Source organism: Rutilus rutilus (genome assembly GCF_951802725.1).
Source record: "Rutilus rutilus genome assembly, chromosome: 17".
In the NCBI taxonomy this organism is placed as follows: domain Eukaryota; kingdom Metazoa; phylum Chordata; class Actinopteri; order Cypriniformes; family Leuciscidae; genus Rutilus; species Rutilus rutilus.
The window spans coordinates 2,356,669-2,380,120 of record NC_140230.1 but is presented as its reverse complement, the minus strand read 5'-3'; the positions used below and the strand labels follow the sequence as shown (position 1 = coordinate 2,380,120).

At 40.2% G+C, this 23,452-nt stretch overlaps 1 protein-coding gene across 2 annotated transcripts in view; it reads left to right on the top strand.

Annotated features, from left to right (window-relative positions):
• LOC311307006 (NACHT, LRR and PYD domains-containing protein 3-like) overlaps window positions 1-23,452 on the top strand; it is a 50,053-nt gene that overhangs the window by 5,687 nt on the left and 20,914 nt on the right. The window contains exons 2-9 of one of the 2 annotated variants that reach the window (XM_084435689.1): window positions 3,829-3,923; window positions 4,185-4,298; window positions 5,493-5,606; window positions 6,800-6,913; window positions 8,110-8,223; window positions 11,036-11,161; window positions 17,077-18,804; window positions 20,350-20,421. In XM_084435689.1, coding sequence (XP_084291815.1) covers window positions 3,874-3,923; window positions 4,185-4,298; window positions 5,493-5,606; window positions 6,800-6,913; window positions 8,110-8,223; window positions 11,036-11,161; window positions 17,077-18,804; window positions 20,350-20,421 — 2,432 coding nt within the window. In that variant the 5' untranslated portion in view covers window positions 3,829-3,873. Of the gene's footprint in view, window positions 1-3,828; window positions 3,924-4,184; window positions 4,299-5,492; window positions 5,607-5,781; window positions 5,854-6,799; window positions 6,914-8,109; window positions 8,224-11,035; window positions 11,162-17,076; window positions 18,805-20,349; window positions 20,422-23,452 lie in introns of those variants that run through there. The other variant, XM_084435690.1, reaches the window with a different exon arrangement.

Genomic DNA, 23,452 nt, shown 5'->3' with positions numbered 1-23,452 from the left:
TGTGTGAACAAGAAAAACAAAAACCAGGGGCAGGTGATCATGAAACAGACAGGACTGGTGATGGCCATAACAATCCTAGAGGTCCAGCATTGTTCTCACAAGCCGCTTCACTCAAGACAATAAAACATAATGAAAAGTTAGTATATCGCAAAAATTTTAATTAAATAAAAGTTGCTATAAAGGTGGCAGCGATTCATTACCGAACTCTTAGCTGACGAAGTCGCGCTAGCTAACTAGCTAGCAGGCAGTGCTTGAAAATTGGTTGAAACAACCAACATAAAATATAAATAATTACGCTGTGCATGTACAAATGAAGACCAGTATAAGCATCGCAAAGGGCCTCTGATACAATATAGACAGTTGACAATTCAAAAGAGGTCGATATTTCAGCAACTTAACTCTGGAACAACTCGACGCGCAGCAATGTAAGTGAATGGGGTCCAACGCCCAAATGACAGTGTTTGGAACTAATCCGATCTTCAAATCCCGGAAGTAGGCGGTTAAAAGCGGCGCCATTTTTTACAACGGAGGTCTATGGGAATGTCGCAACTCTTTCTCTCTATGGCTCTGCCCAGCCTGAGCTAACTCGATCACGTCGAGCTAGGTGGGCGTGATTTCAGATAGCCAGGCTCCTCAGCTCCACCAAAGTCCTTTTAGGCAAGTCGTGCCACTCGGCCGCCATCTTGCCAACGCCTCCGGGCAACTATTTCGGACTGGTTCACACCGGACGCCGAAGCGGCGCGGAACAGAGGCTGCTTCCTTTCGGAGCCCATGTTAACCTATGGTGTCGTTCACACCAGACCGGCCCGCGCCGTGAAGTGCCAGTTTCGGCGTCTGGTCTATTTTTTGCGCGAGCCACGAGTGATCTGCGTCCATTCCGGCAGGAAGTCACACCAAGAAACACGAGACAATCCGGTCAATTGTCAAAATATAAGCAATTTTCAAAAATTAAAATACCGCGAGTGACAAATGCGATCATATTTGTGTATCTAAACAGACTAGAAAGATGAAAACAAACAAAGAAAAAACACAACAAAATATATTTAATAAATTTGAAGAGAGGATGTATATTTCAACGGTATATCTACACTACTACTGTCTACCATATTCTCTCTCTGGCTGCGTGTGTGTCTCGACAACGGATTAATAAAAGAAGTGTACAAACTTCTTGGTAGAAACATGATGTATTCATTTTATGAGGTTATTTACTTACCCATGATGTAAAAAACAGCTCTGAATAAACAACAACTGAGCAGAAGCGCTTGTCGACCGCCGCGGAGAATACGCGTCTGGTGTGACAGGCAGGCGCCGGACCATGCGTGATTTTCCGTTCCGCGCCGCTTCGGCGTCTGGTGTGAACCAGGCGTAACAAGACCAGGCTCCTATCTAAATGAATGAGCAGAGAGTCTGCTGATGTAAAAACTGGATGTATAGAAACAGCAGTAAAATATGATAAAAATCGCTGAAAAAGTTTGATGACTTTGCCCCAAAATAAGGTTTAAAACGCCTTTTTCCCCACAGGTTATACTTTTACTACGCATGCCCAAGGGTTTACGACACCAACTTAATTTACGTCTCTATCCAGAATGCCGGTGTTGTGCAATATTCAATGTCAATATTGTTCTCCATTATTTAAATATAAGCAGGTTTGCACTTTATCAGTAATAATGTATTGTATAGATCAGTTGTTTTAACTATTCATTAAAATGAATCGGTTCAAAGGAGTCATAGTTCGCGAATTGGACGTGTCATACGGTTGTGTGATTATCCCAGCAGTTAGGACATGGACATCCCACAAGGTTAGTGTCAACACAGAAAACATTACATCACTGGATAGGTTTTTTCGTTTATTTAGAGAGTAATTTTATGTCAGCTGAATGTGCGGACGCATTTCAGAGAAGATCAGGCAACGTATTTTAGCACAATTCACACCCAACGGTAATTCAGGGGAAAAAAATCTCCGAATGCTCCACATGAAACTTTGGTCTTCCGACCTTTTACCATCATGTCGTTTTATTTTGATTAATATGCGTGCGGGAGAGAGAGCAAGACAGCGCTTAATTTGGAGACGGTGAAGTCTTGTTTACACTTTCGCCTGGCTCCGAAGAGAGAGAGAGTGCGCGCGCGACCGGGGCTCTCTCTCTCTCTCTGCTTGTTCTTTCAGTTAAATATGTGCCCTGTCACAAGCACAGCAGTTCATTACTCACCGATCAAATAAGACATATTTTGTGTCTTTTACTTAGAATGTAAGGTAATATATTTGTGGTCGATATAAAATGCTTTAACTACCTTGGTAGCTGTCGCGAAACCTTAACTGTGCGCATGCATCAGTGGAACCAGACAATAGGCTTAAATGTTTCCCGGCTTGACTGTTAAAAGCAGATGATTGGCTTTCGAGCGGGAGGGGCGGGACATGTGTATACAACCGCCATCTTTGCCGTTACGGGTTTTCCTTATATAGCTGTATTGAGGATTGAGGAAGTGGCATGTCTCTTATATAAATTGTCTCTGGCTCCACTCACTTTGCTGTTCTCCCACACTCCAGGTATGTTCAGCTGGGATCAGTGTTGCCAGATTGGGACGGTGATTTCCAGCCCAAAAGCTCACCAAAACCCGCCCACTACAAGAAAAAAACGTCCAAAATTTTACTGCCAAAATAATGTGATATAATTTCATTACCATGTCATTCAAGGTTGATAAGCACAATTTGTATCTCCTTAAAACAAAATAACGATGATAAAATAAAATAAAAAATAAATAAAATTTCCAGGAAAACAGATCAAAACAGGGCAATAATTAAGGAGAATTAGCCAATATGACTAAAATGTCCAGGTGAACACTGTCAAACCGTCAATCAAGAAATGAACCGATGACTTTAACCCTCGGAAGTACACATTGCAGAACATAACGCAGAATTTAGCAGTCAAAACTGATTCATCGTTGATTCAAACCTTTTTCAGCAGCTGTCAGGGTCGAGTAGAGTGCAGTCTGGATGGTGTAAAAGTTGTAGAAGTCAGGTTAGGCCAGTGTGCACATGACCATGGACAGGAGTCGTCCATATTCGATTTCAATTCAAGTCATTCAACTGTGCTCTCTCCTCTCAGAGTTATATTCACCATCGATATATCTCCCACCACATGTACGTTTATAGAGTTGCTCACTATCTCACTCTTTACTGTAGATACAACTTACTGTATAGTAGGTTATGTCACTTTGGCATTAGTGATCACTTGAACACACAGCTACAACTTATCGCGCTAAATCGCATCTGCCTGCTGATCGCTGATTGGCTAAAAGTGCGTGCTCGTCGGTGACGTCAACACCAACACCAGCTGACTCTGCATGGGCGTGTGTGTACAGATGACATGATGACTGATTTTATGGACTACATGCACACTTTAGTTTATTTTTTTAACCAATTAGACTTTAAAATGTAGATGTTTGAAAACCGCCGAACTGACCCCAAACCAGCCCAAATTTTGTCCACCCGCCCAAACCCTTTTTTACCCGCACAATCAAATTCAAAACCGCCCAATTGGGAGGGGACCCGCCCAATCTGGCAACACTGGCTGGGATGGGCAACTTCGGTCCTGGAGGGCCACTGTCCTACAGAGTTTAGCTCCAACCCTGAAAAAATCACCTGCCTGTAATTTTCTAGTAATCCTGAGGACCTTGATTAGCTTGTTCAGGTGTGTTTGATTAGGGTTGAAGCTAAACTCTGTAGGACAGTGGCCCTCCAGGACCGAAGTTGCCCTTCCCTGAGCTAAATTATGAATGTTGTTTAATTTAATAATTTAATTTAGTGTCTGAATGTTTCTTCATTCACAGTCAGTGGAGGAGATCAAACTCATCAGATTCTCCTGCAGCTTCATCATGGCTGATTCACAAGGATCCAGAGATGGAGATTGTTCTCCAGGATGCAGGTACTTTCAACAAACATTACATCACAGAAAAATTTGTTTCTGCGTGACAGGTTGCAAAAATGTTACATTACCCCCTACACACACACACACACACACACACACACATCAAAGAAAGTTTGCAGAAAAAATATGATTTTTGTCTTGAAACTAACATGAAATATTAATGAAAAAGATAATTGTTTCCTCAAAGTACTTTTTGATGAAGGATGAATGTAATCACAGTAATCTGAAGGAGTAAACTGAATCTGTTCTCTGTTCCAGTTCAGTCCAGCAGAAGAGCTCAAACCCAGAGTCCAGCTGTGTGTCTATGAAGAGTAACTGCTCTATGGAGTCGCCACTAAAGTTTAAGAGTGGAGACAAACGGCCTGATCTCAGGTATATCATTTCTATAAAAGATGTGTTTATAGTATGACACTTTTGAATTAGAATCATAATTTTAGTCAGTCAGTCAGTCATTGCTAAATATTTTCCTTCATGTTTTATTTTCAGACTTCTTGAGAATAATGCAACATTATGGGCCCTATCTTGCACCCAGTGCAATTGACTTTGTACACCGCTGCATGTGTCATTCCTATTTTGCACCCGACGCACAGCGGACTTTTCCCTCCACAGACGCACATCGGTAAATTAGGGAATGAACTTGCGCTCCTGGGGCGGTTCAGCGTAAAGAGGCGGCGTGTTCCGGTGCAAACGTTCCCTGGTGCTATTTTGCAGGTTTAGAAAACAATTCTGGAAATTCATAGACCAGGAAAAACCTTGTCTAAAGTCAGTGGCACGTTGCGCATGTTATTCAGATGCTATTTTAAGGGCGCATGTTTGGCCATAATCAATGTATGTAGTGTGTGCACAACGATTCTCTCATCTACACACAGACGCATCAGTTCTCATTTTTGCAAACCATACATTATTACAAGGAAAAATATTAACACACGAGGGAAATCATTGTTGTGTCCATGAAGATGTGAAAAAATAGGCCTAAATCTAGCTTACACATTTACCCAAATTATTATACGCCTGTTTAACCGAAGCTAATTTGGGTGTGTTTCTCCATCCCCAATGTCACTTCTCTGTGTTTTACGGCCCTGACGAGAACGTCGGTCTCCTCGGCTGTGAACCGCTCCTGGCGTGCGTCTGGCAAATCCGCCGTTATAATCGCAACCCGCCATGGAACAAGCGCGCCGGCTCTTAAAGGGAATGTGAGATGACGCTCTGATTGGTTTATTTCACGTTATGCCCAAACCACACCTATGAATAATGAAGCTACTTCAGACCAACCCATTTTAGATCCGCACACAAAGTTACTTGCGTTTCGCGCTTGATACTTGCGTTTCAGACCGTTAAAATAGGGCCCATAGTGTTACATCACAGAACCTAGAGAAAGTTTACTCAAAAAAATATATAATTTTTTTGCCTGTTTTTATTTTGAAACTAACATAAATGTTAGATTTATAAATGTTAAGATTATAAAGTGCTTTTAGTTGAAAGATGAATGTTTATGTTAATATGGTTCCTCATAAAGAATGAACACAGTAATCTGAAGAATTAAACTGAATCTGTTCTCTGTTCCAGTTCAGTCCAGCAGAAGAGCTCAAACCCAGAGTCCAGCTGTGTGTCTATGAAGAGTAACTGCTCTATGGAGTCGCCAATAAAGTTTAAGAGTGGAGACAAACGGCCTGATCTCAGGTATATCACTTCTATAAAAGATGTGTTTATAGTATGACACTTTTGAATTAGAATCATAATTTTTCTCAGTCAGTCAGTCATTGCTAAATATTTTCCTTCATGTTTTATTTTCAGACTTCTTGAGAATAATGCAACATTATGGGCCCTATCTTGCACCCAGTGCAATTGACTTTGTACACCGCTGCATGTGTCATTCCTATTTTGCACCCGACGCACAGCGGACTTTTCCCTCCACAGACGCACATCGGTAAATTAGGGAATGAACTTGCGCTCCCGGGGCGGTTCAGCGTAAAGAGGCGGCGTGTTCCGGTGCAAACGTTCCCTGGTGCTATTTTGCAGGTTTAGAAAACAATTCTGGAAATTCATAGACCAGGAAAAACCTTGTCTAAAGTCAGTGGCACGTTGCGCATGTTATTCAGATGCTATTTTAAGGGCGCATGTTTGGCCATAATCAATGTATGTAGTGTGTGCACAACGATTCTCTCATCTACACACAGACGCATCAATTCTCATTTTTGCAAACCATACATTATTACAAGGAAAAATATTAACACACGAGGGAAATCTTTGTTGTGTCCATGAAGATGTGAAAAAATAGGCCTAAATCTAGCTTACACATTTACCCAAATTATTATACGCCTGTTTAACCGAAGCTAATTTGGGTGTGTTTCTCCATCCCCAATGTCACTTCTCTGTGTTTTACGGCCCTGACGAGAACGTCGGTCTCCTCGGCTGTGAACCGCTCCTGGCGTGCGTCTGGCAAATCCGCCGTTATAATCGCAATCCGCCATGGAACAAGCGCGCCTGCTCTTAAAGGGAATGTGAGATGACGCTCTGATTGGTTTATTTAACGTTATGCCCAAACCACACCTATGAATAATGAAGCTACTTCAGACCAACCCATTTTAGATCCGCACACAAAGTTACTTGCGTTTCGCGCTTGATACTTGCGTTTCAGACCGTTAAAATAGGGCCCATAGTGTTACATCACAGAACCTAGAGAAAGTTTACACAAAAAAAATATAATTTTTTTGCCTGTTTTTATTTTGAAACTAACATAAATGTTAGATTTATAAATGTTAAGATTAAAAAGTGCTTTTAGTTGAGAGATGAATGTTTATGTTAATATGGTTCCTCATAAAGAATGAACACAGTAATCTGAAGGATTAAACTGAATCTGTTCTCTGTTCCAGTTCAGTCCAGCAGAAGAGCTCAAACCCAGAGTCCAGCTGTGTGTCTATGAAGAGTAACTGCTCTATGGAGTCGCCACTAAAGTTTAAGAGTGGAGACAAACGACCTGATCTCAGGTATATCACTTCTATAAAAGATGTGTTTATAGTATGACACTTTTGAATTAGAATCATAATTTTTCTCAGTCAGTCAGTCATTGCTAAATATTTTCCTTCATGTTTTATTTTCAGACTTCTTGAGAATAATGCAACATTATGGGCCCTATCTTGCACCCAGTGCAATTGACTTTGTACACCGCCGCATGTGTCATTCCTATTTTGCACCCGACGCACAGCAGACTTTTCCCTCCACAGACGCACATCGGTAAATTAGGGAATGAACTTGCGCTCCCGGGGCGGTTCAGCGTAAAGAGGCGGCGTGTTCCGGTGCAAACGTTCCCTGGTGCTATTTTGCAGGTTTAGAAAACAATTCTGGAAATTCATAGACCAGGAAAAACCTTGTCTAAAGTCAGTGGCACGTTGCGCATGTTATTCAGATGCTATTTTAAGGGCGCATGTTTGGCCATAATCAATGTATGTAGTGTGTGCACAACGATTCTCTCATCTACACACAGACGCATCAATTCTCATTTTTGCAAACCATACATTATTACAAGGAAAAATATTAACACACGAGGGAAATCTTTGTTGTGTCCATGAAGATGTGAAAAAATAGGCCTAAATCTAGCTTACACATTTACCCAAATTATTATACGCCTGTTTAACCGAAGCTAATCTGGGTGTGTTTCTCCATCCCCAATGTCACTTCTCTGTGTTTTACGGCCCTGACGAGAACGTCGGTCTCCTCGGCTGTGAACCGCTCCTGGCGTGCGTCTGGCAAATCCGCCGTTATAATCGCAATCCGCCATGGAACAAGCGCGCCGGCTCTTAAAGGGAATGTGAGATGACGCTCTGATTGGTTTATTTAACGTTATGCCCAAACCACACCTATGAATAATGAAGCTACTTCAGACCAACCCATTTTAGATCCGCACACAAAGTTACTTGCGTTTCGCGCTTGATACTTGCGTTTCAGACCGTTAAAATAGGGCCCATAGTGTTACATCACAGAACCTAGAGAAAGTTTACACAAAAAAAAATAAAAAAAATTTGCCTGTTTTTATTTTGGAACTAACATAAATGTTAGATTTATAAATGTTAAGATTATAAAGTGCTTTTAGTTGAAAGATGATTGTTTATGTTAATATGGTTCCTCTCATAAAGAATGAACACAGTAATCTGAAGAATTAAACTGAATCTGTTCTCTGTTCCAGTTCAGTCCAGCAGAAGAGCTCAAACCCAGAGTCCAGCTGTGTGTCTATGAAGAGTAACTGCTCTATGGAGTCGCCACTAAAGTTTAAGAGTGGATACAAACGGCCTGATCTCAGGTATATCACTTCTATAAAAGTTATTCTTATAGTATTTGATTTTTATGAAATTGTTATTAATATACAGCATTTTAATGATCAAGATTGGAAGTTCAAATCCTATAAGTTTCAGTCTATTAATGATTATCATTGTGCTCTTGCCAATCAGAATCCATTCTAATTTAAAGGAACACTCCACCCATTTGCATTAAGCTTTGCAATGTTAGAAACCCAGTCATACTATTGAATGGTCGTGCAACATTTTCTCATTTTCCCCTGAGACGAGAGAAATCTGTATTTACCTCTTTACACTTCCTCCTACAATGACGCAAAAATCGTCATTTTTCTGATTTCTGTTGAGACTACAAGCACTAGTTTCCACCCTTTCAAACCCGCCCATAGGGGGTTGGAGCTAATGCGCTAACAGACCTATCACAGATCAGTGCCAGTGCGTTTGATTTCACCGGCAGAAACCTGCAGAAAACATGGATGAAGAAAGCTGAGTAGTAGGGGTTATCATACACTTTTTCCCGGACATGTCCGGCCGTCGAGATCGTCCAAAATGTCCGGGATTCAGCTTTTGCTTTCTGCAGTCGCCATTCATTGTTTACATGCTCACCTTTTGTTTCAGTCTAACTGAATTCATTCCGATTGGTGAATCTGAATGTAGTGTTTACATGAACGCTAAACAAGTGATCGGTTGATGTGCGTTTTAACATTGCTAAGAAAATTCCCGCTCCTCCGTGAGAGATACGAGACCGGTGCGTCTCGCAGGTCTCGCTCATCAGTAGTCACGCCACCGGCCTCGTGCCGTTCTCCCGCGCCCCTCAGCCTCATCCTGCTCGCCACAGTAAACATGATGAATGGCGACTGTAGAACGCAAAAGCCGAATCCCGGACATTTTGGGCGATCTCGAAATCCCGGGAAAACTCGTCACGGAGACTCACTCGTAGCCTAGCCTTGTTGTTTTCAACTGCGCTCTCTTACCGGTAGGCGTGGCTTGGGAGTGGCCTCGTAGGGCAGAGAAGCAAGTGCATTCTGGGAGTTGTTGTCTTTCATCCACATTAGCCAAAAATACATTTTCTGGCTTTTCTCAGTCTAGAAAGCTCAAAATTCAAAAATAATTTCACATTTCTTCTACATAAATGACCTATTTTAAATACACATTCATCTTTCCAGAGGTGGAGTGTTCCTTTAAAGGGCTTGTGCATTTAAAATGACAGACGACACTGTGGAGAAGTTAATCGCCGAGGTACAGAAAAATCCACCACTGTTTGACAAGTCAAGCCCCTTTTCGAGGATACGTTAATAAATGGATATAGGGAAAGCAATCGGTCGTACCCTTGGAATAAATGGCGAGAAGTATTAACAATGAGATCATTATGCAGGCTAGCAGCAAATAGTGTAACAAAATTACCTCAGGTATCTAGTTTCGACAACATTGTATTGCTTCCTTTGAAGTTTCAGTGACAAGGCGTTTTTATATATATTTAAATATATACTTCGTCAGCTAAATTCACTGTTAGATTAGTCTGCACTAGACTAGCTAGATTCACTAGATGCGCTTGAAGCGTAGCATGCTGAGGACATCTGCTGGTAAAATACGTGTAAATGCAGCAAACTGATATTGATTCATTCCAAAGTATGAATAAAATTTGTCTTCAAAAGACGACAGACTCCTCTCGTCTTTTAAGGATATAGTGTACCCAAAAGCGCCTGTTTTTCTTTTTCAGTTTGTGTGACGTAAAGCAGAAGCTGGTCATCCATTTTCACTGCTTTGAAACTGCAGCGCGCGAGTGCTTAGAGTGAAAAGATTGTTATCGTTCGTTGGTGTGGACGCGAATATAGTTATCGTTATAGTTATCTTTATAGTTATTGTTCTTGGTGTGAACGGGCCTTAATACTAGCAATGACATCAAGTAAGTGTAAACTGAGATTTTGTCCACCTTTATATAGTGGAGTAGGTGTAACATTTAGTGCATTTTTCTAACCGCTGGTTCAGATTTGTTGAAAGCTTCACAGTGTCTGATCAGAACAGTGATGTTTCACAGCAAGAGTACCGTTACTAGAGTACAGTAAGGTGGTTTATCTTTAAAGTTCAGCTAAACATTGGTCTCTTTAGTCGGTTGAGCCTTCGTCCTCCATTGTGCCTGTGAGAAGAGTCATGTGATCGTGGTTGATGTTCACCTGACTTGAATCATTCTATAATTCTATAGTTGTTTTCAATTTGTTTGTTTTGAATTCCTAATTCCTAATATTATCGGTCGCTTTAATAAATTTTTTTAATCATGCTTAACATTTTGCAAAACAGTGAGTTCATTTCTCAAAATAATTGTAATCAAAGTTTGAAACACAGTGTAAAACACCACTGAGTTACAGACGTTAAAGCAAAAGTGTGTGGAAGAAATGTAATATGTTCTATATGTTTGCATTTTCTTATATTCATAGAATCTTATAAATATGATGATAATCAGATGAATGTAGTGTTGATGCATACCCTTATGAATATACGCATGTGTATGTCCTTGTACAGTATATGATGTTGCATAGGGAAAACAACCTTGGGGGAGGAACAACTATAAAGAATGAAGGATACCCCCCACTCGTTGTCACACTCTGCAGGCACTTTGTAATGACTGTATGACTGCTGACCTTTCCTTGCAAGGGAATAAATAATTGTTGAAAACAATTGATACCTGTTTGTTTCTTATTCAGTGATGTAAAATTGTTTGCCACTACAATTGTTACAACACTTCCTGGTCTTTCCTAAGACAGAAGATTCCAGTAAAAGTGCACAACATTTATAAGTCTTTATGCTTTTTATTTTACTTAGTTTTGAATCCAGTTCAGTCCAGGAGAAGAGATCAAAACCAGAGTCCAGCTGTGTGTCTATGAAGAGTAACCGCTCTATGAATCCGCCAGAAAACTTTAAGAGTGGAGACAAACGGCCTGATCACAGGTATATCACTTCTATATAGTTATTCTTCTAGTATTTGATTCTTATAAAATTGTTATTAATATACAGCAGTTTAATGATCTAGATTGGAACCGAATAATTCTATGTTCAAATCCTGTAAGTCATTTTGCTCTTGTGTAAAGCTCTATGTATTGTATTGTTAATACATTCACACACTGTAAAAGCTGTTGGTCTGTTACTCAGTTAATGACACGATTACATCAATATCAGTGTGTCTGATTCTTTACCCTCTTCATTCTGATTTAAGGTCAAACCTTGCGGGCCCAAGCCGGTGGCACCGCCACCCTGGTGCCTTTAGTTACACTAAAGGCACCGGGGTGGCGGTGTCACCGGCTTGGGCCCTCCATCGCTGCTCGCAGTTATATTTATATTTTTATTTTTATTTATATATATATATATATATATATATATATATATATATATATATATATATATATATATATATTTTTTTTTATTATTACATTTTTTGGCTTCAGTCTGAATGCACACAGACTCATGGGGACTCGTGTCACAGTGGGGACCTAAATAGAGGTCACCATGGGTAAACAAGCTTATAAATCATACAGAATGAGTTTTTTTGGAAATGTAAAAATGCAGAAAGTTTTCTGTGATGGGTAGGTTTAGGGGTAGGGTTAGTGTAAGGAGATAGAATATACAATTTATACAGTATAAAAACCATTAAGTCTATGGAGAGTCCCCACAAAGATAGTAAACCGTGTGTGTGTGTGTGTGTGTGTGTGTGTGTGTGTGTGTGTGTGTGTGTGTGTGGCGTGGGTGCGATTGAACAGTGGACACATAAAAACATACTCCGTCATTATACGGGACGACATTCAAACTGCAAAGTGTTAACTTATATTTGTGTACAGTCGCAATAAAACACAACATTGTGCTTTTGTAAAATAATTTCAAGCAATCCACCCCCCGAAAGGTGCTAATTTTACAAATGAAACTAAAATGCTCACAGCTGCACAGGCATTCATAACGGTGCGCATCCACGGCGAGGAACGAGCAGAACAGAGTGAACGTTTTTCAGTTAATTCCTACTTCCATAGGAATTCATTTGAAACGCTCGCTCAACCACTATTAATGTCAGTGCGGACGAACATATTTGACTTTAAGTTGGCGATTCAAAAGCCCCCAGTGGTGTCACACGTCGATTAACCGGTGGTAAAATATTCTCACCGTCACATACCTAGTATATTTTTATGTAGATACAATAGGCCTACCTGATTTTGAACACAAGAGGGCAGCATAGCCCTATGTATGACTTGACTTTTATGGGACTAAATAGTACAATTACTATTTTTAAACTTATAAATAATTATTAAATTGAAAAAAAAAAAGAATTAAATGGGTTTAGTTGTGATATTTGTATACTTTTATATAGAAATAAATGGTGTTTAATTACATTTTTAGAAGAAATTAGGCTTTTAGTGTTTCCTTTTTGGACATTACTTTAGTCCCTCACTATAGCAAAACCATTTGAGATGTTTAATATCCGTTCACAATTTAGCATATTTTATGTATTTTCATCATTTTGAAAAAGTTTCGTGTGAATAAAATAAACCAGTTAGGAAGAGTAGCTCTGAAATATCCAAAAAATCCACATTCAAACCAAAATATATGACTTCCTTTGGCTCGGAGCTAATGACTGTAAATTAGAAAGTTGTCTGGCTCGATGAGACCAATATATATACAGATTTTTGTAACTGTTGGTAAAACTAACCCACCCACTTTTGTCAAAAGCATGTTGAAAGTGACACACTTCCTGCTGCCAGTTGGTGGCGCTAAAACTTTGACTCACAATAGTTACATCCATCTGATCGGCCTCTTACCACAAACACACTGCTGAAGTTTCATCAAAATCAGTTAATGTATGCAGAAGTTATAACACTTCGTGTCTCTTTTCTCGCCATAAATTCGTTTCCTCGCCACGGCCAAACCGTTCGAGATATCAAAAATCCGTCCGCAATTTAGCATCCTCAATGTCTTGACTTCCTGCTGACCGAGTTTGGAGGCGATTGGATGAATTCTCTAGGATGAGTACATAAAATTCCACAGCATGCGTTTTTAAAACAACCCATAATAGCCAACTTCCTGTTGGGCGGAGCTAATAACTTAGAGTGCAGAAGTTGTTCGGCCCGATGAGATCTATATGTGTACCGAGTTTCATATTAATTCATGCAAGCGTGTTTGATATATGGACCAAGTTTTCAGACTGTGTGCAAGGGGGCGCTGTTGAGCCCCCCTGCCACGCCCGGGTACCAGCTTCGGCCCGGCTCTGATGACCGTGGGTTCTGACCTGTGTGAAAAGTTTCAAGAGTTTTTGAGCACGTTAAGGGCCCCAAAAGCCCCTGAAACCTTGAAAAACCAAGATTAAATGGAATAGACAAACCCCCCCCCCCCCCCACACACACACAGACACACAGAGAGAGAGAGAAAATTCTCCAGAAAATCCACATTCAAACCAAAATATCTAACTTCCTGTTGGTCTGAGGTTATGACTGTAAATTAGAAAGTTGTCCGGCTTGATGAGAACAATACACCTACCAAGTTTTGTGATTCTAGGAAAAACTAAGCCCCCATTTTTGACTTATGGTGCGTTCACACCGGACGCGTTTAGCGCGTCAGGCGCGAGTCATTTCAATGTTAAGTCAATGCAAAGACGCGTTACGCGCGTAAAAAATTCCTGCGGCGCGAATGAGGCGTTTAGCGCGGCGCGGTAGACGCGAATTCGCCTCATTCGCGCGTCAAGTTCGCGCGAATGACGCGAATTGAGCGTCTGGCGCGTTAAGCGCGTTACGCGCGAATGATTTTATTAGTGCTATTTGTGCATTCACGCGTTTGACGCGAATTCGCGTCTGCCGCCCGAGTTGAAAAATCTGAACTTCTGCGTCAATTCGCGCCGCGTTAACCAATCAGGAGCCTGCTTGCATGCTGCTGTCACGTGGTGAAGTGACAGTTTATAATGTTATTTTATGTTTGGCCTCAATAAATTATTTTGTAATATGACTAAAAATGCACAATAAAGCAAATAAAAACATAAAACTCGATTTCAATATATGAGAGATACTCATTTTGTATTGAATGCTATTTATTCCATATCTATTCTAGATTATATGAAACATTATTAATCTAATGTAAAGACAACAAACACAATTTAGTGTATAAAAAAAAATCACAGGATAGGTTTCATTTTTGAAGGCTGCAGCTCCATTTATTATCAAAACAAAAATAAATCACAGATTAGGTGCGGGCGAGGGTGAACCTCGCGCCGGGCTGTACAGCGCGGGCTCGTCAGGCAGCGACCACCACTCGAGGCCGAGGCTTATACGGCCTACGCTTTCCTCGTCAGCGTCCTCACCGTTAGGTCCACCAAACCTACCTCCTGGAGCAAATTGTGAAACCCCTGAAACCCTCCGGAGGGTTTGGTGGACCCGAGAACAGCGACGATGTCCACTACGCTGCTGTTTCTGCTCTCCAGAGCATATACGAGCGGTGACTCTCTCGATTAATGCTAATGCTAATGCTCGATAAACATCTAAAAAAAGATGGCCGCCAACAGGTTTCGAAACTTTCGCCTCTGACGCGCGTAAATTTCGATTCAAACATTTGATTTTACGCGCGTCAATTTCGCTCTTGACACGCGAATGCACACAAAGTGGTCAAGCGTATAACTAGACGCGGCAGGCGCGAATTTTGACGCATTTTCGCGTCCGGTGTGAACGCACAGTAAAGGTGGCGCTACTGAGCCATTCCACCACGCCCGTTTCTGAAACTTTGCACATGTCTACTGGATAATAAAGGTGATGTGTCTGTCGAGTTTCATGCATTTTCAAGCATGTGAAGAGTCTCAAAAGCATCCGAAAAGAATATTAAAGTTTGATGCGTTGCCACGGCAACAGTATCTAAGATATCAATAATCCTTTCACAGGTCTACATCTGCCGTGTGTCTACATTGTACACATAAAGTTTTAAGCAAACCGGGTAAAAATACGAGGGTGATTTCAAAGCATTTTGAAAGTGACACACTTCCTGTTGCCAGTTGGTGGCGCTATAACTTTGACTCACAAATGTCACATCCATGTGATCGGCCTCTTACAACGAACACACTGCTGAAGTTTCATCAAGATCAGTTAATGTATGCAGAAGTTATAACACACTTCCTCTGTCCCATTATTCGCCATAAATTCGTTTCCTCGCCACGGCCAAACCGTTCGAGATATCAAAAATCTGTTCACAAGAATTCATCCTCAATGTCTTGACTTCATTCACACCGAGTTTGGTGGCGATCGGTTGAATTTCCTAGGAGGAGTATTTCACATTCCATTGTATGCATTTTCCAAACAACGTATAATAACCGACTTCCTGTTGGGCTTTTGTAAAACTTAGAGCACGAAAGTTGTTCGGCCCGATGAGATCTATATGTGTACTGAGTTTCATATTATTACATGCAAGCGTGTTTGATATATGGACCAAGATTTCGGACCCCATTCCAGGGGGCGCTGTCGAGCCCCCCTGCCACGCCCGGGTACCAGCTTCAGTCCGGCCCTGATGGCCGCAGATTGTGACCTGTGAGCATGTTAAGGGCCCCAAAAGTGTCAAAAAGGCAAAAAAAAAAAATAATGAAGAAAAAAAAAAAAAATAATAATCCTTACGGACACAATAGGGCCTTCGCCCTTTCAGGGCTTGGGCCCTAATAATGAATGTGTACATGTTGAGAATTAATATAATACAATTTGTAGCCTTCAGTAAATTAAAAAAGTTCAGCTTTAGGAGGGGAAGAGACAGGGCGAGATGAGGAGACTGAGAGAAAAAGAAAGAGTGATGGATAAGAAGTGAGAGCAGGTATTGACACATAATCTACTGCCTGCTGACATGGGTTTTAAAGCTATTTCTTATCCTTTTTTGGCCTTCAAACGTCTTGAAAAGCACATAATCAGAGAAAAAAAAAATTTGAACCCCCTAACAACCTTAAATTTAGCACCTATTTGATTATAAAGCGCTGTCTACGGCCCTGTATTAGGAATAATATCAATAATGAATTTGTACATATTGTGAATGAATTTAATAAACTTAGTTAGGCTACCTGGTTTTCCTAGTAGCTTTCAGTAAATGAACTCGTCTGAGAAAATGATTCATAAATCAACCTATCAGTTGACCCTATGTTTACTTTCTTCACTGACAGACAAAAATGGAAAGCCTATATCAGTCAAAGCTCAGCTTTAGGAGGAGAACAGACAGAGCAAGAGAAAAACAAAGAGAAAAATAGTGTGATGCTGATGAGGAGAGAAAAATAATCCGCTACGTAAATCAAAATTTTCTATTATTAAATCAAAACTAACCTACCTCACATTCGGGAAACTATTTCTATACTATGCTCACTATTAAACTAGTTAATAGTGAGCATTAGACCCTAAACTAAAGTGTTACCCTCATTGGGGGCTGAGCCACAGACACAGACTGATTCATACTGTTCCATACTGGTCACACAAATTTCAGTTCAGTTAGAACCAGATGTATATTTGTATGGATGAATCTAATTTGACTATTTTATATCCAATTGTTGATATTTGTGTTGAAAAAGTTTTTGATTCATGTTTTGACTCCAAACCAATTTTCTACATTAAAAATGGTCTTTTTATTTGGCCTAGTAAAATTCTTTTCGGGCTACCAAAATCTGAAGAGTGCCTGCCCGAAGGGCTACCAGCGATTTAGAAATTTTGCGAGCCCTGATTTTAGGTGCTGAAATTCACATCACAAATCACTCAAACACATGATTAATGATTAACACGTTTCAGAAACCTAATGATGTTCTGTGTGCCATAAATAGTTTTGTAATTTATGGCTATTTACTTCTCTGACTAGTGTAATAATGTGGTATTTTAATCTTACAGCACTGACTCTAAACCTGCTGAAGTCCTCAACACTTTGAGATCAAATCTGAGACAGAAGTTTGAGTGTTTGTATGAGGGAATATCAAAGAGGGGAAACCCAACACTCCTGAATGAGATCTACACAGAGCTCTACATCACAGAGAGTGGAAGTGGAGAGATCAATAATGAGCATGAGGTGAGACAGATCGAGACACAGTCCAGGAGAGCAGAAACAGAGGACACACCGATCAAATGCAGTGACATCTTTAGACCTTTACCTGGACAAGACAAACCCATCAGAACTGTGCTGACAAAGGGAGTCGCTGGCATTGGGAAAACAGTCTCTGTGCAGAAGTTCATCCTGGACTGGGCTGAAAGGAAAGAGAATCAGGATGTCCAGGTCATATTTCCACTTGCTTTCAGAGAGCTCAACTTGATGAAGGAAAAAACACTCAGTCTTTCAGATCTTCTTCATCTCTTTTTCCCTAAAACAAAAGAAATGGAAATATCCAGTGATGAGTATAAAGTGTTGTTCATCTTCGATGGTCTGGATGAGTGTCGTCTGTCTCTGGATTTTCAGAGCGATGTGAGGTTGTGTGATGTGACTGAATCAGCCTCAGTGGACGAGCTGCTGACGAACCTCATTGTGGGGAATCTGCTTCCCTCGTCTCTCATCTGGATCACCTCCAGACCAGCAGCAGCGGATCTCGTCCCCTCTGAGTGTGTCCATCGAGTGACAGAGGTACGAGGTTTCAGTGACGCACAGAAGGAGGAATACTTCAGGAAGAGAATCAGAGATCAGAGTCTGGCCCACCGGATCATCTCACACCTGAAGTCCTCAAGGAGCCTCTTTATTATGTGCCACATCCCAGTGTTCTGCTGGATCTCAGCCACTGTTCTAGAGAAGATGTTGAGTGAAGCAGAGAGAGGAGAGATTCCCAAGACTCTCACTCAGATGTACACACACTTCCTGCTCATTCAGACCAACATCAAACATGAGAAGGACTATGAGAAGAAAGTGAAAGATGAAGACATGATTGTCAAACTGGGGAAACTGGCTTATCGGCAGCTTAAGAAAGGCAACCTGATCTTCTATGAGGAAGACCTGAGCGAGTGTGGCATTGATGAGACCGAAGCATCAGTTTACTCAGGATTGTGCACTCAGATCTTCAGAGAGGAGTTGGGCTTGTGTCAGGGGAAAGTCTTCTGCTTTGTTCATCTGAGCGTTCAGGAACATCTAGCAGCTCTATATGTGCATCTCTCCTTTATCAACAATAACATCAATGTGTTTGACCAGATTACCAAACCAACTAATGGGGACACAGTTTCCCTATCTGATCTCCATCAGAGAGCTGTGGATGAGGCTTTACACAGTAAAAATGGGCATCTGGACCTTTTCCTTCGTTTCCTTCTGGGTCTGTCAGTGGAGTCTAATCAGCGTCTCTTACAAGAACTAAAGACACAGACAGCAAACAGCTCTCACTACAATAAGAGAACAGTTGACTATATTAAAGAAAAGATCAGTGAGAATCCCTCTCCAGATAAATACATCAATCTGTTTTACTGTCTGAGTGAACTGGGTGATCTTTCTCTAGTGAACGAAGCTGAACCTCATATGAACCGTGGAGGATTACGTGATGTGAAACTCTCCTCGTCTCAGTGGTCAGCTTTAGTGTTTGTGTTGTTGTCCTCAGAGGAGACACTGCAGGAGTTTAACCTGAACAGATTAATTGGAGACAGAAATGATTGGTAAGTAACTCTGAGTGCAATCATTACAGTCTAAAACATTATGAACAAAGAGAAACTAAGAGATCAGAGGTGTTTAAATCACGGGACACAGACTGATTTCCTGGGATGTTGTACATAATTTGCGGGTGTTTCTCAAACCGTGGCTGTGTCCTAGTAAGACTGCATATCTCGACTGCCACGTCATCAAGCGCCTCTGAAGGCCGTCTCAGTTTGAAGGATGTTTTGAAGACAGACTTAATTTTGTGTCTTTAATTCAGCTCATTTTGAAGGATGCATCAAGTAGATCCTTCGTGTTCTTCAATCTCCCACAATCCTTTGCACACATTCTAATTCATGTAAAAGAACTGATGGAAAATGAGTCGGTACTGAGTTTATCTGAGTTCATTATGAAGTGTAAGACACAGACAATGTATTCGGAGATGAAGGCATACATGTTATCTTTTGTTTCTGTGTAAATTAATCACTGAACACTAAACTGACAATAATGTAAGACACAGACGTCATTTACTGTATTGCATTAATAAAAAAGCCAGTTAATATAAGCCTTTCAAAGTAAACTCATTTGAGCGTAGTGTGTGCACCGTCTGCGCCATCACTAAAATTGGGCTGCAAGCGGATCCTCCTGATGATGAGAATCACGTCACGCGGACGCCAAAGTAAACTTGATAAAACAGTTAATAGCCTTGATTCCGTTCCTGGTGGCGTTTAGCTCTTCACAGTGGCGTAGCGGACGGGCACACAGGGCATATTACATTACTGTTGTTATTATTATTAGGCTACTTTTATCATTAATATTACAGTTTATTTGCTCCGCAATAATTTCAGAGTGCATCACCGCATAACTGACGCGCTGTGAGGATAAAAGATTAGATTAGCTTACTTACAAAGACAACTTGTTGAACACAAAACACTTCTTGATTCATGAAAATACGCATTTTTTCACTAGGGGCCACAACAGAAGTATTAAGAAAATAAATTAGATTAATGTCTCATCATCATTTTTCTTTATCATCAGTTGCTGGCAAAATGATGGACAATGATTCAAATTTTGTGTGCATCATTTCCTGTGACAATAAAACTAAGTAAATTTATTAAATAAATAAGTAACAAGCAAACAAACTAGTGTGCTTAATTTCTACAAATAATTTGCTGATGCAGGTACAAAAATACTTTTTTTCTTACTCCCAACTCAGGAGTTAAATGTCTCCATGGTGATAACCATAGCAACGGACAGGACAAACAAATCTGATATGTCCAAATAGTGTTGTAGTGTAAATGCAGACTAATAGACCTGCCACAGCAACATTTACAAGAAGAAGAAAAAACAAATCTGTGACGGCTGAATACAAGGCTTCTACAGTTATAGTTACTAAAACTACTTTTTCACATGTTCTTTATAAAGCAGTGTTTAATTAAAAGTTAATTAATAGTTGAGGGTATTTAGGAATGTATACTATATTATATACTTATGATATGAATTATTATTATTATTGTTATTATTATTATTGTTAGCGTGAATAATTCACTTTTTTTATTTTCAATTAGTGTCACACAGAACACTGCAGATGAAGTTCTTCAGAAGCTGATGCCTGTGGTTACAGCAGCTAGATTCACTCTGTAAGTAACACTGAGAACAAGCATCACTGTTAAAACATTATAACAGTTCTTACTTAAACATTTAAACAAATTAATTGTTTAATAAAAAAATATGAGTCACACTTCAGCTCTTAAACCTTCCACCTATCTGACCTGATTTGTAATCTACTTAACCTTTTCTTATGATGTTTGTGTGAGAAAGTTATATTCAAATATATGCAGGGTAAGTGTACCCATTAAGCCCATGTACCCTTTAAGCCCACTTTCAACTCTAAAGTCAAATTAAAAAAAGAGAAAATATGTTATGCTGCTTATTATTTTAACCAATCCAGCCACTTCCCTGGCATTTTTTATTGCATACCAATCACATTTGGCAATGTTGAGTTAGCCCCACCCATGTGCATGCTGTCTCAGGGGACCTCACACAAAGTCACCCCAAAACTTTGGTGTTTCGGGACCCTTTAGAAAACAACACATTTCTGCAATTTTCAGCCATTTCTTTGGTAAGATAAATTTATTTTTTGTGTATGAACAAATAGTACTTTACCATTTTATATTATTTTCCTTTAAATGGAAAGATGAGTTTTATTAGCTTGCGTTCAAAGCTAATCTCTAGGTCAAACCATTAGCCTTACAGAAAGATACAAACCCGATTCCAAAAAAGTAAAAAAGGAATGGAATAATTTACAAATCTCATAAACTTAAATTTATTCACAATAGAATATAGATAACATATCAAATGTTGAAAGTGAGACATTTTGAAATGTCATGCCAAATATTGGCTCATTTTGGATTTCAAGAGAGCTACAAATTCCCAAAAAGTTGGGACAGGTAGCAATAAGAGGCCGGAAAAGTTAAATGTACATAAAAGGAACAGCTGGATGACCAATTTGCAACTTATTAGGTCAATTGGCAACATGATTGGGTATAAAAAGAGCCTCTCAGAGTGGCAGTGTCTCTCAGAAGTCAAGATGGGCAGAGGATCACCAATTCCCCCAATGCTGCGGTGAAAAATAGTGGAGCAATATCAGAAAGGAGTTTCTCAGAGAAAAATTGCAAAGAGTTTGAAGTTATCATCATCTACAGTGCATAATATCATCCAAAGATTCAGAGAATCTGGAACAATCTCTGTGCGTAAGGGTCAAGGCCGGAAAACCATACTGGATGCCCGTGATCTTCGGGCCCTTAGACGGCACTGCATCACATACAGGAATGCTACTGTAATGTAAATCACAACCTGGGCTCAGGAATACTTCCAAAAACATTGTCAGTGAACACAATCCACCGTGCCATTCGCCGTTGCCGGCTAAAACTCTATAGGTCAAAAAAGAAGCCATATCTAAACAGGATCCAGAAGCGCAGGCGCTTTCTCTGGCCCAAGGCTCATTTAAAATGGACTGTGGCAAAGTGGAAAACTGTTCTGTGGTCAGACGAATCAAAATTTGAAGTTCTTTTTGGAAAACTGGGACGCCATGTCATCCGGACTAAAGAGGACAAGGACCACCCAAGTTGTTATCAGCGCTCAGTTCAGAAGCCTGCATCTCTGATGGTATGGGGTTGCATGAGTGCGTGTGGCATGGGCAGCTTACACATCTGGAAAGGCACCATCAATGCCGAAAGGTATATCCAAGTTCTAGAACAACATATGCTCCCATCCAGACGTCGTCCCTTTCAGGGAAGACCTTGCATTTTCCAACATGACAATGCCAGACCACATACTGCATCAATTACAATATCATGGCTGCATAGAAGAAGGATCCGGGTACTGAAATGGCCAGCCTGCAGTCCAGGGGCCTCATTTATAAAGCTTGCGTACGCACAAAACGGGGCTGAAAACATGCGTACGCCAGTTCCTGCGCAAAAGGTGGGATTTATAAAGAAAAACTTGACGGAAAAATTTGCGCACCTACACGCAAACTCTGACCCATGCGTACGAACGTTTTGGAGATGGAGCACTTTGGCGACACCGATAGTGAGCTGGAGTTAAATGTATTTTTGGTCACTTTTATACAGAAAATCTAAAGAAAATTAAACAAATACAGAAAGATTATACAAATACAATTTCAATCACCAAGCCTGTCACTTGAAGCAAATATCCATTCCTTCTTAAATGTCCGCGGCAGAGAGCGTGTTGAGCCGTTTAGTGAAACTGACGCTAATAACAGTTTAAATAAATAAAATACTTCTGATATAAACATTTATATTAAATATGCCATTCTAATTAATGGAGTTAAACACTTAAACATGAAATCATTACTGAAGTTACAACATTTTTTTTAAATTCAATCATTAGAAATATTTGTTGTGGATGCGATTGTTTTTTGAACACTTTTCCTGTGGCATGCTTTAATGTTTTAACCACAGAGATAATTGCTTATCGTGATAATACCAGATTGTCTGAGAAAATAGTTTCGTGCAAATAATGCCCAATACAATACAATACAATACAATTTTATTTGTATAGCACATTTAAAAACAACTAGTGTTGACCAAAGTGCTTAACAAGGCAAAAGAGAAAACAAGCACAATATCAACATAGTACACAAGAGAAGATACCCACAGAAAAAATACACATATCAAGATATTTTAAAAGCTAATGAGAATAAATGCGTTTTCAAGGAAGATTTGAAAAGTGACAGAGTTTGTTCAGATCTAATATGCGGCGGTAAGCTATTCCATAGCTTGGGTCCATAGGCTGCAAATGCACGATCACCCCTATTTTTAAGTCTGTTTCGTGGGACAGACAAAGAGTTTGAATCCCCCGATCTTAGTGATCTTGATTGAGATACTGGATGGAGCAATTCAGATAAATACGGTGGAGCCTGTTTCTGTAGCGACTTAAAAACAAATAACAGAACTTTAAAATCAATTCTAAATTTGACCGGTAGCCAGTGTAGCGACATCAGGACTGGTGTAATGTGTCAGAATTTACGCTTCCCTTTGAGGAGGCGTGCAGCTGCATTTTGGACTCGTTGTAGACGGGTGATGTATTTCTGCGAAATATCAATGTATAAAGAATTACAATAGTCCAATCTGGATGTTACAAATGCAT